At 33.5% G+C, this 18,447-nt stretch overlaps 1 protein-coding gene across 1 annotated transcript in view; it reads right to left on the bottom strand.

Annotated features, from left to right (window-relative positions):
• LOC111370378 (traB domain-containing protein) overlaps window positions 1-12,085 on the bottom strand; it is a 23,295-nt gene extending 11,210 nt beyond the window's left edge. Inside the window, exons 1-7 of the mRNA XM_022992059.1 lie at window positions 11,530-12,085; window positions 11,033-11,080; window positions 10,840-10,899; window positions 1,846-1,929; window positions 1,629-1,733; window positions 912-1,025; window positions 703-803 (exon numbers count right to left, since the gene is read on the bottom strand). Coding sequence (XP_022847827.1) covers window positions 703-803; window positions 912-1,025; window positions 1,629-1,733; window positions 1,846-1,929; window positions 10,840-10,899; window positions 11,033-11,080; window positions 11,530-12,030 — 1,013 coding nt within the window. The 5' untranslated portion in view covers window positions 12,031-12,085. The remainder of the gene's footprint in view (window positions 1-702; window positions 804-911; window positions 1,026-1,628; window positions 1,734-1,845; window positions 1,930-10,839; window positions 10,900-11,032; window positions 11,081-11,529) is intronic.
• Window positions 12,086-18,447: the final 6,362 nt, after the last annotated feature.

The raw sequence follows: 18,447 nt of genomic DNA on the forward strand, positions 1-18,447 counted from the left end.
CCCCCCCCCGGACCCCAACCCAAAACAGCTTGATTGTCTGTAATGGTCACTGTTGTAACAACCCTAACTGGACAGTGAAATTTTTTTTTTAACCCTAATTTAAATTTAAAGTTTATTCCCATCCCTTGTTTGTCATTGGTAATTGAAACATGAATACCCACCCTTTAAACAGTGAAACAAGCAATAATCAACCTCTTAACTTCATCACGATCTTCAACTGCCTATTACAAATTTTTTAGCTTCCACAATGGGAGAGGCTTTGTGCACACTTAGCCAACGTCAACTCCATGAATGAAGTTGAGAGTCAAAGGTCAAACTGTTAACTCAAATATTCATACATACAATGTTCTCCACCTCTCAAAAGAGAATGTACGGCATCTTTTTCCAGATCATTGTATGCTCAATTTCTCATTTCATAAACTAGTTAAAGTTCTAGGATGTTTAGAATTTTAATTTTCACAAAATTATTTTTTGAGCAGGTCTTTCAAGACAATAGATCACAAAACACAAAATATCTCAGAGGCACCTGCAAACAAAAATCAGCAGAGAAAATTTTAAATCGATCCTATGATAGGGGTGCTAGCAGAACTACATTTAGTTCAATTTAAGTAGTGACAAGAAAGAACATAAAATTTCCATGTCAGTGGCAGTTAAGCAATAGGAAGCTAAATGACAAATGAAAGCAAACAGAAGGATACTAACTGATCGCGCTCATGCACAAGGGTTTCCATAAGAGTTGGAAACTGCTTGCTCATTTCTTGAATTACAAGAGTTAACATGTCAACATCATCCATTTCTTTCAGCTGCGCATAAACCCAGAAAGTTAAAATCTGGAACCTTGTACAAACCCATATCTCAAAAATACAATGCAAATATAATGTGCATGTGCTACAGGATGAAAGGAAGCCTACCATTCTATTGAGATCTGCAGGACTTGGCAAGAAAAATGCTTGAAACAAGATGGAGTAAAGTAATTTTGTCTTGTGCCAAAGAGACATTTTTGCCCACGTTCTCTGTAATGTTATCTGTCAATTGAGAAAACAGGAATATAACATGTAAAGGCACATCACCGTCAAAAGACACATGCAACAATTTGATTGCATACAACTAAAGCTGAACTATAATTTGATAGATCGAGATGAGTGAGGGCATGATAACACTGAAAATCTGATAGATCAAGAGGGACACAAATGCTTTATTTAGCACCAGGGAGAGATATACATCTTAAATTTTCAAGAAGTTACAGTTCGAGAAAATTATGTTCAGTGTTAAAGTTTGTTGGAAAAATTCTCTACCAATTAACAAGTAAAAGAAGTGTATTCAACCACTTTTAGCTCTTTATAGATGGGAAAAGTTAAAACACTAGTAAGTTTTATAAAATAAATAAATACTTGATATACCGGAAAGAAATCAAGGAAAAACTAATTTCGGATAGAACAATAAAAAAACAGTAAGAGTTTAATGTGGCTATGCATAGCTAAATGACAGGAATAAAAGACCTGGACATAATCTTTTTCAAAGAAAGGAGAGCACACCCTAGCAACAAACGAAAATTTCTTCCAAAAATCATCACAAGAAACATGCATTCCAGTTTTCCAGTTGAACAAACTGTAAAAGAATTAGCTTACTTGGACAGGACGGTCACCAAGTATCACCTTGCCATCATACTTCAACGCTTCTTCATATGCCACACGAAACTCTGCCCCAGGCAAAACCTCGAGCTGACTAGCAACCTAATTGTATGCAGAGCAAAAAATGAGATAACTGTGCTCCAAAATTAATTCCATAAGACGACAAAATGCTACACTTGCAATACAATTAATGAAGTGAAGATTGTATCCATGCCTTAGCAAGAAACCAGCTGTAAAGTATCCCAAAAAGATTATGATTTTTCTTCCACATCTCCAGCATTTCAGCCATCGTTGGTATCTGGTGAACCATTTAACAGTAGGTCAATTCAATTTCAAGGTTTTAAAACAAGAGTTACCAAAAGAGAAATACAGAATCACATTCTCAAGGAAATCCAGAATCACATTCTCAAGGATCTATATAAAGGCTAGAATCTAATAAAAAGAACTATAATAGGAAACCAAAGCTGACAAATAAAAGCTTTAATTCAACCGAGCAGCTACAATGGGAATATTTGGAGCCAACGAGTACATTCCCATTCTAGTAATAAAAACAAGGTGCTCTATCAAATGCTGGTGGAGGCAGAGGTTGTTACACCCCACCCATTTTTAGTCAAAGTCAAACAAAGTAATTGGTCAAAGTCAATAAGGACTTAAGTTGAACAAATAATTTTTATGGGACATAAATTGTAATTATAAGTATTTAAGGGTTAGAAATGTGTCATAAAAGAAGTCTAGGGATCTAGTTTCTATTTCTGAGGATGTAAGAACTAAATGTAATATTGAATGAAGATTGAGGAACTTGGCTTGCAATTATTCCATGGATATCCATTAAATTAAGAGACAGACCAAATTTTCTCATTCTTGGGCCAAAATACGCAGAGAACAGGGGAGAATGACTGGAGACGGAGAAAGGGAAAGAAAAAGGAAGAAAAAAAAGTGAAAGAAAGAAGAGGTAGCCGCCCATTTTTCAAGTTTGTATTCTCAATTCCTCTTTGTATTCAATAGGTGAGTGAAAATATTTTAATGAAATCTTTAGGGTTTATGAAATGGATATTTATTCATTGATTTTCGTGGGATTATATGATGTTAAGCATTTAAATTAAGGCATTGAGATTGATTTCTCCATTTTAAGTAATTATTATAAGCAATTTTTGGACAAAATCCCACATAGGTGTTCTTTCTGAAAATCTGCGCAGAATAGTGCTAATTCTGTCGAAGGTTTTGCTGCCAGATTTCAATATTATGGGATTTTAGTGCCGTTTTTGTCAAAACTCTTATTTTCAGATTTTTAAAGGCTTGAATGAAGTTATATGACAAGTATTGAGGTTCATGTATTGGAATAAATTATGTATAGGGCTCGTATATGTACAAGTTATTGATTTTAAGGAAGTGTGAGTAATTTAATGGATTTGATAATGCATGGTGTTTAGTTGATGAATCAATAAAGAGAATAAAAGTTGGGGAATTGGAGATGTAAGAGTAAATATAGAAGTTGAGGAGTTAAGTGGCGGAATTGTATTAATTTAACTGTGAAGTTTTAATTTGAGTAATTATACGGTTATTTTAGGTAGTGACGTGAAAACTTGGAAAGACACGTCAATTTAGCTAGATTTCTATCCATAAATCTGTGAGTGAAAAAATATAAATATTTTTAAAGTATTTATAAATTAAGTACATTAGTAAAGTATGTGCAATTATGTGTTCGATTTTATGATTATTACAGAAATCTTTTATTATGATAAATGTTAAATCACAGAAATTATTTATGGCACATTTGTGACTTAGTATGTAAAACATGTGATTTTGAGATTTGTTTGGTATGTGAGACATGTGATTTTGATATTGGCGAGAAACGTACTCATGATTATATAGTTCTTCTAGTTCACAGAGGGGTCTTGACTGTGTTCTATCCTACGCGGAGGGGTCTTGACTTGACATTGGTCTTAATCGTGTACATATTGTTCACAAAGGGACCTTGGTCGTGCTTTAAAATTGATTACCAAAGGTCTTGAGACCGACTTTCATTCACAGAGGGGGCCAAAGGCCCATGGCGAAAGTTCTTAACCCGAGGGACGGATTACATATGTCATTTAGAAGGTGCATTTTTTGTGAATTTTTCAGTACGTTTGATGTGATGAGATTATAACATGATTATCAGCTGATGTTCATATCATGATTTTAAGATGACATTTCACGACCTTATGTGAATATTTCACTTTTTGTTATAATTACATGATGTTATCTTGTGAATTATTAAATGACATGAACTCGATTTTTGATAAAAATGTAATATTGAAAAAATATAATTACTTTCGAACTTCTTCACTTACTGAGCTATCAACTCATATATTTTTCCACGAATTTTCCTACAGGTAGCAATTGATTACTTTTAGCTGGAAGAGCCTAACGATTTCGGAATGAGAGCCACACGACATGTTGAGTGTTATAGCTCATTTTGATGAAGCACAAAGTAAATAATTTGAGCCCATCGCATTATATTTTACATAAGTATTTGATTTTGTTGCATATTTTGAAATAACTTATAGTCAGACTTGGTGATAGATTTGACATCTAGCCAGTATCTATCATCGACGCACATCACATTTTGGATCTACTAGAGTGATTTGTGTCAGAGGTGAAGGCAGCTAAAGGGTTCTCCAAATTTGTAACGCATAGTTAGATAGGGTAACAATAAATATTCAAGATTTTTGGGGAGACAGAAGCTTGTCATTACTTAAAATTACCATAAAAGTGAGAGAGACAAAGTACTTTGCATAGTCAAGGGGAACAATGACATTTGGCTATTCCAGGTTCATCCCCCTAGTGATGCAGGACCAAGAGTATAAATTTTTCGAAGTTCTTCTCCTAGTGGTGGTGGTGTTGTCGTCGTCGTCGTCGTTATATGACTAAATCTTAGCCCAAGTTTGGTTTTCCTAAAAAAATAGATTTTTAGTAGATTTTGCTAAAAGTTGATTGAAATGTGCAGTTGAAAATTTGATAAAAGTTGTGGGTCCCATTAAATGTTTGGTTAAAATAAATTGTTAACTTAAATTTATGTTTTTATAAACTTATAAACCAAACAGGTGCTTAATTGCTGGCTAGAACCATCTAATGTAGAGGCTTGTCTAGCAATAGACCAATCAACAAATTACAGGAAAGATATGATTGGAACGAAATGAAAATTGACACACGCATTTAACATGCTCAGCCAAAATCCTGCAAAGAGAACCTATTCTTTACTCATTATGAGAGACAAGTATTGTACAAGGAACGCACAACATTTCAATTGATACTCAAACCCAAGCACTGGTACAATTTTGCCAACCTCGTCAATAACACTTTCTTAATCCTTTTGTCTTTTTCGAAACTCCATGAATGCTTTGATTTAGGAGAAATGTAGTGGAGATGAGGCTTGAAGAATGTCTGACACAAATTTTAAGTATGAACAACACGTGCGCATGACCTACTTCTATATGCCAAAACCGATTTTGCCGAATGACTTTTGGTATGTATTTCGTTCAATTTAGAGAAAATACAAGGAATATACAAGGAAAGTAATTTCTGTACAATCCCTAATTCTAAGCAAATTATATATGGTAACTACTCGTATATAAAGCACACAAAATCTTCTAATCCCCCCCCCCCCTCAAATTGATGCTGGGAAATCTACAAGGTTCAATTTGCGAATGAGAAAATCATGATGAAGACGAGTTAAGGATTTGGTGAAGATATTTGCAACCTGTTGGGTAGTGGAGACATGAGGAAGAGCGATGACCTTAGAATCATAGGAATCCCGAATATAATGACAGTCCACCTCAATATGTTTGGTGCGTTCATGGTAGACAGGATTGGCAGCAATCTCAATGGCACTAGTGTTGGCACCATGAAGTGGTGTAGGCTTTGTTTGTGAAATACCAAGCTCTGCTAGAAGACACATAACCACACAATTTCAAAACGCACAGCTGACATAGCACGATATTCAGCCTCAGTGGAGGACATAGAAACACAATCCTCTTTCTTACATTTCTAAGAAATGAGACCATTACCTCGAAAGATACACCACCCAGTAGTCGATTGACGAGAATCAGGGCAACCTGCCCAATCAGCATCATAATAAGCTGTGAGTTCAAGAGACATTTCCTTAGGAAAGAATAGACCACAATGAGGAGTCCCAATAAGGTATCGGATAATACGGCGGACAGCTACCAAATGAAAATGACAAGGGGTACCCATGAATTTGCTGACAGTATGAACTGCGAATGAAATATCTGGACGAGTTATAATGAGATAGATGAGACTACCTTCTAATTGCCGATAGAGAGTAGGACCTGTAAGGATATCACCTTTGCCTTTTCGATATTTAACATTAAGTTCCAGCAAAGTATCAACAGAGGAGGCTTCAAATAAATCAGCCAGCCGAATTAAATCTTGAGTGTACTTATGTTGATTTAAGAATATACCATTAGGTGTTGTATGAACCTCTAAACCAAGAAAGTATGTGAGCTGACCAAGATCCTTCATATGAAAAATTGAGTAAAGATGTTGCTGAAATTTCTGAATAAGGATGTGATCAGATCCAAAGATAATAATATCATCCACATATACCAATAGAAAAACAATGCTAGCTGTACTCTTGTAAAGGAACAAAGATGCATCATACTGACTTTGAGTAAATGAAAAATCCAAAAGAGTGCGACGAAACTTGTCAAACCATTCTCGAGGAGCCTACTTAAGACCATACAAAGATCGCTTTAACTTACATACTGAACCAGCTGTGGGAAGAGACATACCAGATGGAAGTTTCATATAAATGTCTTCCTTAAGGTCTTCATGTAAGAACGCATTCTTTAAATCCATTTGATGTAAAGACCAAGATTGAGAAGCTGCAAGCGATAACAAAAGGCGAACAGTGGTCATTTTAGCAACTGGAGCGAAAGTTTCATCATAGTCGATTCCATACTCCTGACGGTTACCCAATGCAACCAATCGAGCCTTGCATCGCTCAAGAGAACCATCAGAACGAACTTTGATAGAGTATACTCATTTACTCCCAATAGGCTTTCTATTCTGCGAACATGGTACAACATCCCATGTTTGGTTGGACTCAAGAGCATCAAGTTCTACATTCATGACCTATTTCCAACACCCTTGTTTCATAGCTTGTCTATAGGAGAAAGGATTGGAAATCGAGTTAAGAGTAGCAAACATAGAACTATGGGAGGAAAAGCCATACCTATCCGGTGGTCAAGGGACACGAGAGGTGCGACGAAGAGTGACAGGAGGTGGAAGATCATCCGATAAAGGGATTGATGTCGTAGGTGGAGAATCATTTGGTGAAGGATCTGATGTCGTGGGAGGAGGATCAGAGAGCCCGAGGAGAACAGGTGTCTCAGAAAGAGGCGTGGAATTAGTAGACTGTGCAGCATGCCTGCGAGTGAAAACAAGACCGGGCTTATATTGAAAGAATTCTATAGGAAAATTATGCAAGACAGAGAACCCAAGCGGAGAAGTCATAGTTTCTGAAGTGAAGAAAGATTGTTTTTCAAAGAAAACAACATTGCGAGAAATCCTAATTTGCTGTGTCTTAGGATCATAACAAACATACCCTTTTTAAGTCCCACCATATCCCAGAAAGGCACAATTGACTGATTAAGGAGTGAGTTCGCTGTGTCTTAGGATCATAACAAACATATCCTTTTTGAGTCCCACCATATCCCAGAAAGGCACACTTAACTGATTAAGGAGTGAGTTTGTCCTTTCATGTGATTGTAAATGAACGAAACACACAGCCAAAAGGACGCAGATGAGAATAAGAGGGATGATGACCAAAGAGCTTATAAAACGGATAAACATGATTAAGAGTTGGAGAAGGTAATCGATTTACGAGATGCACAACGGTAGACAAGGCTTCACACCAAAAACGAGAGGGTACAGAAGACTTAATCAAAAGTGCTCGAACCATATCAAGCAGATGACGATTCTTGCGTTCTGCCACCCCATTTTGTTGAGGAGTAGAGGGACAAGATCGCTAAGAAATAATGCATTTAGTTTGTAAGAAAGCTTGAAATGCTTTAGACATATATTTACCATCGGAATCAGACCTTAAAATTTTGATGGAGGAAGATAATTGGTTGTTAATGAGGGCCAAGAAAGCCTGAAAGGCAGAGAAAACGTCACTCTTGGCACGGAGAAAGTAAACCCATGTGAAGCGACTATAATCATCGATAAAAGTAACAAAATATTTATAGCGAGCATGAGATAGTACATGTGCAAGACCCCATACATCACTATGAATAATATCAAAACTATGCAAAGCATGAGAACCAAGAGACGGGAACGGCAAAACCTTACTTTTAGCAAGTTTACATGAAGCACGATCAATAGACATAGGCGGAATCGAAGTAGAATTCTTATTACCCAGCAAACTAGAGTTTAACAAGTGTTTTAATACACTGGAATTGGGATGTCCCAATTTTTTATGCCAATCGAAAACATCAAAAGTAGCAGAATGACAAACAATAGGAAAATGTAAAACAGACTTCGGTGAGATAGGAAAGAGACATCCCTCCTTAGGCCCCCTCACGATCGTCCTCTAAAGACACAGTACAATTGTTATCAACCAGTTGATCGACAGCTATAAGATTAGTTGATAAACTAGGGGAAACTAGAACATTAGACAAATCGGGTGATAACCTACGGCTGAAATAGGTAGTGTGTTACCATCGGCAGTATGTATATGGAGAGATCCAGAATATGGTAAGAGGTTACTAAGCAATTGTGGATCATGAGTCATATGATTAGAAGCACTTGAATCTATTAACTAAAAAGAAGCAACAGCAGACGGTTTACTTGAGATGTCTAGGGTAGATAAAGCAGAGATAACCATCTGTTGGATCATCTCAGGAGTGATGGAGTTATAAGATGAACTGGTGAAAGCTGGAACTTAAGCAGAAGCAGGTGATGAAGTAGAACTGGAGGCCAGAGTAGCAGTAGCAGCATAACCCGCTCCAATCTTACGTGGAGGACGAGTAGGACACTCCTTGATAACATGATCATGCTTCTTACAATAATTGCAAACTTTTCTAGGACATTAAAGAGCCATGTGACCAAATCCCTTACAGCTGTATCATTGAACACCTGACATATCTCGAGGTTTGAATTTCCCTTGAGCTGTGTATACAATAGAAACTGGTGCTACTTGATTCTGTTGCTCCAAGGAGATATAGGTGATAAGTTGTTGCTCGTCCCTCAGCAACTCACCTAAACAGCCATCCAACGATGGAATGGATTCATGATTCATCAGATTGGACCGGATGGGTTCAAATTCAATTCGCAATTTCATAAGAAATTGATCTCTTTTGGTAATTTCATGCACAACCTGAACGGCCTCCAAATTGTCTGGTGATACCGAAGTATATATAATATCTGTATATTCAGCCCAAAAGTATATATAATATCTGTATATTCAGCCCAAAAGTTAGAAAACCCAGAATAATATTCTTCAATTGATCGAGAGTCCTGAGAGAAGTTCGCCAATTCAAACTCCAGTTGAAACCTTCGAGCATTGTTGCTTTGACAATAAATTTTCTTTAGGTACTCCCACATAGAACATGCCGACTTGTAAGGCCTGAGATTAAGAACAACCCAATGATCCAGGTCATAAGTCGGGAATCCTTGATTTTCCAAGTAAGATACTTCACTTTATCCTTCTCCTGATCAGCAAGTGGAATACTTCCATCAATATGTCCCTATAAATCACCTTTCCCTTCAATCAATAACTGAAAATGAAATGCCCATGACGAGCAGTTCTTCCCAGTAAAGTGAATGCAAACGGAGTTAATCTTTTCATATGACATGATGATCCCGTAGCAAATAAATTTATCACAACCCAATCAAATTTACTTCTGCCCAATTAAATATCCACTTAAATTGGAGGTCCAATCTCAAGCCCAAATCCACCAATATCCAATTAAACACAATACTAGTCCAAACCCACAAGTGTTGAATAAGAACAATAATTTTACAAAAGCCCAACACACAAAAAACAAACACTCACGGAGGTTACGCTAATGGATGATGAAGACGACGATTCTCTCCAAATACAGATTCCACAGTTCGACTTCCTGAAAAATCGAAGTACACACTAATGCCAAGAACCCACTAAATCACGACCACTAAATCGCAGAAAGAAGACGAAACGTGAAGATTCCGACTACGAAGAAACCAATTGATTTCGACAACACAGGCTACGAAGAAACCCGATGATGTGGACAGCTGACTGAGATGCAAGAGACAATGGCCGTGATGCTACTATGATGAACCAAGAACTGATTGCTGCCCAAAACTAAGAGGAAACTGTAGCCACACGCACGAGAAATATTAGGGCTCTGATACCATGCCAAAACCGATTTTGCTTAATGACCTTCGGTACGCATTCTATTCAATTTATAGAAAATACAAGGAATATACAAGGAAAGTAATTTCTGTACAATCCCTAATTCTAAGCAAATTATATATGGTAACTACTCGTATAAAGAGCACACGAAATCTTCTAATACTAAATAACTTCTAGGTGGCCTTGAACTAAGGCAGTTGTCCCAAGTATGATTCAATACTTAGTAAAGACCACTAAACACTCGCTTGCAAGCCGCTTGGTCCCCGTGTTTCAAGTTCGTTATCATTAATACATAAATGATGATCTTTCGGTGGCTTCAAAAATTATTTCTCGTTGTGCTCAAGTCTTGTATTTATTTTTCACATCCAGATTAAATAAATAACCAATACTAATCAAGACATTCTGGTTATATTTATTTTTCACATCCAGATTAAATAAATCACCAATACTAATCAAGACATTCTGGTGCCTTTATACAGCCAGTAGCTATGTCTCAGTTGCTAAAAGGTCACAGCAAGGAATTATTGAAAAACTATAATCAGTTCAAACTGCAGCTTGTCTACTTCCTAAAACTGCGACAAGAAACATAAGAGTCATGCAAAAAGTTCAGTGAACTTAGGTGCAGCTTGTCTCCACCGCCAACATAAAAGCATGCCCAAAAAGGACCAAGGAAAAGGTAGTTAGATCATTCATGCCTGCCAATTTTACAAGGCAGAGTTGGTAGTAATTAATGTTGACCATTACTTGATACAAAAGCAATAGGAAAAGATTTTACTGTACAAAGAGTACATGAGTCAGATAAAAAAAAAAAACCTTCAAATTCTGAGGCGTAAGAACTGCAACTCGACTTGAGCATAACTCCAAAAAGACAACCTGCAATTAGTAAATCCATCTGAAAGTCTTAACATTTAAATACTAAAGGAAAGATAAGAAATCATAACAGGAAAAAATCACATTAACGAGCTAATAAGTCCTTTCATTAATCAACGTATTGAAAGAGCTTCACCTGCGGTTTCAAGAAATTGATCACAGCTTGAACTTCTTGGCAGGACTCCTACAAATGCAGGAAAAATTAAGTAACGTATAATCTGTAAATCTCAGAGAAACTCAACAAATGCAAATGACATGGAGACGAGGTCCTATTGCTCCTAAAATATCCGATTAAATTTCCATATATCGGCCATACAAGATTTAACATTCATTGTGCGGATAATTCAGTGGTTTTCATATCCTTCTTTTCATCTCTTCATTAATAATCCTAAATTTCTTATACCAGATCAAAGGCAAAAGGTTTGATGCATACGATGAAAATATTGTGAGATCAAAGGCACAAGGTTTGATGCATACGATGAAAATATTGTGAGCCTCTCATATTAGAACAAAAAAATAGAATCACCAATTTTATATGAATCTTAAATTGAAAACTTCAATTCTCATAAGAAATTACACAAAAACCCAATACAATAAAGATTTAAAACAAAAACGGGAACAAAATTAAATTACCGAAGACACATGGGCGGTGCCAACCAAATAAACATCACAAACGCCCCCATCGGCAAATGATTCGCAACTGAGTGCCACCACACTCCTTGAAAGCTCCTCTGGAAGAATTTTCCTCTCATAATTGTAACTATTGCCTTCAGTTTCTCCGTCACCAGCACTCTTTTCGTGCAGAGACTCGTCGACCACGCTTTCGACAGAGCCCTCTTGAGAACTGTGTGAATTTCCATCTGGCTCATCGCCCACGTGAATGAAATCATCGACGCCAGTTGTATCTGTCGGGGATGGAGCGTCCATGGCACGGCGCCTAAAGGCAGAAATGGCTGTGGGTTTGTTGCGACTTTTGGTGGCTAGAGATCTTAGCTGTGGATTGAGGCCACGAAAGGGTATGGTGGCGGTGGCGGTTGCGGTTGCGGTTGCGGTTGCGGTGGCGGGTGATGAAGGGAGTAGGATCTTTGACTCGGCGGAGCTGAGAACAGGGAGTGCACGAGCTAAGCGGTGCATGCGGTGAGTTTTTCTACAAGTCTTAACGGCTGTTGTGGTTTGGGTTTTGGAACCTGAAGATTTTGCTTTGTTTGATTTCTTAATTTAAATTTCTTTTTCTTTTAATAAAATAATATCTTTTTTTTTTTTTTAAATGCCATCTGAGATATATGAACTTGGGCCTAACTCCATTCTTGTAAAGACACCACTGGCACTTCCTTAACAAGAATTCTTAAAACAGTGATCCATTTCCCTCTTCTATGCGTCTCTTAGCCTCTCCACTGGACCTTTACGCTTTGAGAGGTCACTCAGGGCTTATTTTAAAAACAGTTTAAAACTTTTAACTTGGAGTTAAGACATGCTCTTATCATATACTCAGCATGAAACATAAGATTTTTTACAAAAATCAAAAAACTTTTACAAATTAAAAATTTTATAAACAGAAATTGTTCTTACAAGATCTGGAACTAATATTAACTATTAGCACCATATCTCAGAACTATAAAAAATACCTACCGGAATGATCCATCGGTAGTTTTTAAACAAAATGTTTTTGTGGAATGAAAATAAAAGTGTTATAGAAAGACCAAATCAATTATGGAGTATAGGAATGAGAACACAGTTTATAATGCAATGCTTAGAAGAAAAATGTATTAAACTACAAATTCAGAATCAACTAAAAAAGACAGATTATAAATTTTGTAAAGATATATATACACCTCAAACTTATGGTAATAATTTTAGAGAAAAGAATAAAAGAAAATGTGATAAAAGAAAATATAATCAACCTTTTAAGAAAAGATATTATCTTAGAAAATCCAATAGAAGAAAGCCTTATTTAGATGAAAGTAGATATGTTAGAAAATTTAAACCAGAAAGAAATTATCTTAATAAATTAAATTGTTATGTTTGTGGAGAAACAGATCATTTAACTAAGACATGTCCAAAAAAGATAAATAATAATGATAAAAGAAGTACTTTAATAGAATGTACTAATGAAGATTTGTTAGAAATAGATGAATATATTTCAGATAAAGAGTCAGTATATAGTATTATATCAATAGAAGATTATAATAATTGTAATTTAGAAGAACAATCAGATTATGAAAATTTTATACAAGAATTTTCAAATATTAAAAATTTATCAGATTCAGATGAAGAATTAGAATTTATGGATATAGAATTAGAATGTAAACATAAATGGGTAAAAGAAATAGGTTCAGATAGTATACCATGTTTTATATGTAAATGGTATCCTAGTAAAAAATTAAGAGTTAAATGTAAAGATTGTTTTTTAGAAGCATGTAAACAATGCTTAATACAAAAAGAATTAATAGAATCTGAAGAAGAAAATCAGAATGATTTAGTCCAAATAGAATTATCAGAAATAAAAATTTTAAGAAAAAGAATAGAAAACTTAGAAGATATGCAAAGATATATTTTACAGAAAATAGAATTTTTGGAAATAAATAAAAAAGGAAAAAGTCCAGAAATTATCTCTGAATCAGAATTAGTTCAAGTTTTTTGTAATTCAGAAAAATTAAAAAGTATTAAAGTAAAATGTTATGTTAGAATAGAAAATTTTGAAGTAAATTGTCTAGGTTTAATAGACTCAGGATGTAGTCATTGTGTAATTAATAAAAGAATTATACCAGAAAAATATATTATAAAATCTAAGGAACCTATAGAAGCCCAACAAATGGATGGGAATTTTTATAGTTATCAAGATATTCTTAAACCAGCAAAAATTAGTTTTGAGACTAATTGTGGAAGAAGTACAGAATATAGTTTACCAAAAGACTCAGTATGGGTAAGAGAATTATCTTTAAATACAGATTTAATCTTAGGATTAAGTTTTTTACTAAAAGATAATGGTAGTATAATAATTAGTAAAGATTATATGCAACTACAAAAATTTACAATTTGTGCACCTACTTATACTAAGATTATTCCATCAGAGTTTGCTGAGAAGAGTGGTGGGATAATAGAAAAAGAATGTGAGTGTAGTAAAGAAAGAGAATGTCAATTAATAGAAAAAGAAGAATTTGATAGTTTTATAGAAGAATATGAAGAATATTATAAGGAAGATGAAGAATTATGTTTAGAATTTGTAGAAATTGAAAAAATATATAACTTGTTAGTAACAGAACAAGATATAGAAAATATGATAAGTAAATTAGAAAAATTAGAAATTTTAAGAGAAAATATATTAAAATATTGGGAAAAAGATAAAATTTTATGTGAATTAAAAATTAAAAATCCAGAATATATAATAAAAACAAAAAATATTGAAGCAACAAATCAAGATCAAGAAGACTTTAGAATGCATATAAAAGATTTACTAACATTAGGAGTAATTAGAAAATCAGAAAGTCCACATAGATCAGCAGCTTTTATAGTTAGAAAACACTCAGAAATTATTAGAGGAAAAAGTAGAATGGTAATTAATTATAAAAGATTAAATGATAATACAATAGATGATACTTATAATATTCCAGACAAAACAGTTTTAATAAATAAAATTCAAGATTGTAATATTTTTAGTAAGTTTGATTTAAAATCTGGTTTTTGGCAAGTAAAAATGCACCCAGATTCAATAGAATGGACAGCCTTCACTAGTCCAGAAGGACATTTTGAATGGTTAGTTATGCCATTTGGTTTAAAAAATGCCCCTAGTATTTTCCAAAGAAAAATGGATAGTATTTTTAGTAAACATAATAAATTTATTATTGTTTATATTGATGATATTTTAGTATTTAGTAAAAATAAGAGAGAACATAGAGGTCATTTACAAATTCTTTTTTCAGAATTTATTAGACATGGTTTAATTATAAATAAAAAGAAAATGTTCTTATTTAAAGAATATATAGAATTTTTAGGAGTAAATATAGGTAAAGGAAAAATAGAGTTACAACCACATATAGCTCAGAAAGCTTTAGAGTTTCCAGATAAATTAGAAGATCTTAAACAATTACAAAAATTCTTAGGATTAGTTAATTATGCTAGACCCTTTATTAAAAACTTAGGAAAAATTGCAGGACCTTTATATGGAAAAACTTCACCAAAAGGTCAAAGATACTTTAATATAGAAGATATTAAATTAGTTCAAAAAATAAAAGAAAAATTAAAAGATTTACCTAAATTATCTATGCCACTAGAAACAGATTTCTTAATTATAGAAACAGATGGTAGTATAACAGGATGGGGAGCAATTTTAATTGCAAAACCCAATAAATATGCAGATAAAGAAAGTGAAAAAATTGTAAGATATAATAGTGAAAATTATAAAGAAAAAGGTAATATAAGTAGTATAGATTTAGAATTACTTGCAGTAAATTATGCTTTAGATTCTTTTGAATTATTTATTATTTTCAAAAAAGAAATTACTTTAAGAACAGATTGTGAAGCAATTGTAAGCTTTGTTAATAAAATGAAATTAGAAAATAAAAGAAGTAATAGAAGAAGATGATTAACTTTCATAGATAGAATAACTAATACTGGATTAGTAATTAATTTTGAACATATTAAAGGTAGTGATAATCAGATTGCAGATATTTTAAGTAGAATAATTAAAAATAAAGAATATGACTAATCATTTATTGCAGATGCAAAGACCAAGAGGTCCCAGACCAGGATTGCCAATTGTTGGCAGTTCCAGTTCTCAGACAAATATACTACAGACTCATGATAAGTTAAGATTTGGTAATATAGAGTTACTTTATTTTCCAAATAATAATATTAGTTTTAAGACACTCTCTCATATTTCAGTTACTAAATCAGAAAAATGTATTTTAGATAATTTATGGATATCTTCAATAAGAATCCAAAAGATCAAAAATATTTTTTAGCATGTTTAAATGCTCTTTCAGAACATTTTAGTCAAGACCATAAAAAATTTAAATGTTATGTTGTTTTAAATGGAAGACTTCCAGGAATTTATCATACCTGGCTAGAAGTTTCAGATTGTATAAAAAATTTTCCAAATCCTCTATATAAAGGATTTTATTCTATTTCAGAAGCATTAGAAGAATGTAGAAAATTTATAGGAATTAATTATTTTGTTGCTCCTTCTTTAAAGAATGTTTCAGATCAGCCTTTAGATTATACTTCTAAATTTTGTGAACATTGTGAATGTATGACTAAGAATTTTAAAATTTTAAACGAGTCAAATCAGTCTTTACAACAAGAAAAATTAGTTTTACAAAAGAAAATTTCTGAATTAGAACAAGAAATTATTCATTTAAAAATTTCAAATCCAATGGTCCAGACACAAGCAGGTACTATAGAGCCCAAGAATTCTATAGCTAGTCCAGCTCAAACGGAAGTTGGTAAAGACTTATCAAATCCGTTTATGGTTATGGGCTTACCAAAAGCTCAACAGACTCAGGGGACTGTTGATTCTCCTACTTTTCAATTTAATCAGACTCAACAGGCTGAAAATCCTGTTACAGAAAATAAAAATACTTCTGAAGATCAGACACAGCAGACTGGAAATTCTATTACTAGACTTATAAGCCCAATAGACCTTAAACAGAAAAGTCCAATTAATTTTCCGGATTCATTTCAATCAGCTCAAGATCCAGGACAGATTTCTCAATCAGACATTATAAGAATTAAAGAAATGTTTGATAAGATTGAAGAAATACAGCAACAAGTTAAACAAAGTACTACAAAGAAAAAGAAAATACAGATTAAAAAGAAAAATAAAGGCAAAAAGAAGGTTGAACAAGAAAAAGACTTGGATGATTTTGAAGATCATAATTCAGAAGAAGATGATAATCCAGAAGGATGTACTGACGGAGGAGACTCTTTAGACAGCATTGGCAGACACATTTATGCAACAAGATAAGGATTTTTTCAGACATTTTGCAAAAAGACAAGAGACTTCAGAATAGACCCATCCACTTGTCCAGATTTCAAGAAAAAATCAAGAATTATTGTACGAAAAGTAGAAATTTTACTGTTTACTTTTTGAAAAATTTGTAAAGAATCTTACTGTTTGATAAAGTAAGATTTGATAGCATAGCTTTTTACTGTTTTCTTTTTGACGTTTTGAAAAAAGCAAAGATTCCTTGCTTTTGAAAAACGCTTCTTCTTCTCCTATATAAGGAGACCATTCTTTCATTTGTAAACACACAAGAAAATTTATACAATACAAAGTTTTGAATTCTCTCAATTATGTTTTAATTTTCTTTCTTTCCCGAAAGGGAAATTCTTAATTGTTCTTATTCATAGATAGAATAATATCCCACAAAAATATTTTGTTTAAAAACTACCGATGGATAATTCCGGTAGGTATGTTTTATAGTTCTGAGATATGGTGCTAATAGTTAATATTAGTTCCAGATCTTGTAAGAACAATTTTTGTTTATAAAATTTTTAATTTGTAAAAATTTTATGATTTTTGTAAAAAATCTTATGTTTCATGCTGAGTATATGATAAGAGCATGTCTTAACTCCAAGTTAAAAGTTTTAAACTGTTTTTAAAATAAGCTCTGAGTGACCTCTCAAAGCGTAAAGGCCCAGTGGAGAGGCTAAGAGACGCATAGAAGAGGGAAATGGATCACTGTTTTAAGAATTCTTGTTAAGGGAGTGCCAGTGGTGTCCTTACAAGAATGGAGTTAGGCCCAAGTTCATATATCTCAGATGGCATTTAAAAAAAAAAAAAAAAGGGGATATTATTTTATTAAAAGAAAAAGAAATTTAAATTAAGAAGAGTACTGAGTAGGATTTTTATAATTGTTTTAACAACCCCCTTACAACAACCTTAAAATCCTTGAAATAACCTCTTTTTCAGGGATATATATATATATATATATAAAGATTGATAAATTACATGGTCCAGTCATTAAGTGATGGATGAGATTGTAGTTTGTAAAGTTCAGTGACTAATTGGGAAACTTTTGAAGTTAGATGATCTCTTGAAAATCTTACACAAATTTCAATGACTAATTTGGTAATTATCCCGTTTGTTTGCACAAATTGGGGATAAATTTCATAGCGATAACTCAAATTTTAGAAAAATTACAATTGAATCGCTCAACTTTAATTTATGTCAATCGGGTTATTGAACTTCAATTTTTAGCAGTTTCAAAATTTTACCATGTCACGGGCATTTTCTGTTGTATCCTAATCCTAGATGAAAATCGCTTAATCGACAGATATACCATAATTGATCTCTCACATATTATGTGTGGGCATATCAATTTATCACTACATTATTTCATAAAAGTCATATAAAACACACGTAATATTTTAATCTGTACACTCTTAACATATCCTTCATTTTATTTTTTTTCCATTTTGAGGCAACCCGTATGGCATACATGATCCTACCCACTATAGGGGTAAATTTCATCGTCGATAACTAAACATTAAGAAAAAATTTAATTTCTTGTTTGAATTAATAAACTTCAATTTCAATTTTAGTTTCAGGTT

Source organism: Olea europaea, chromosome 21 (genome assembly GCF_002742605.1).
Source record: "Olea europaea var. sylvestris chromosome 21, O_europaea_v1, whole genome shotgun sequence".
NCBI lineage: Eukaryota > Viridiplantae > Streptophyta > Magnoliopsida > Lamiales > Oleaceae > Olea > Olea europaea.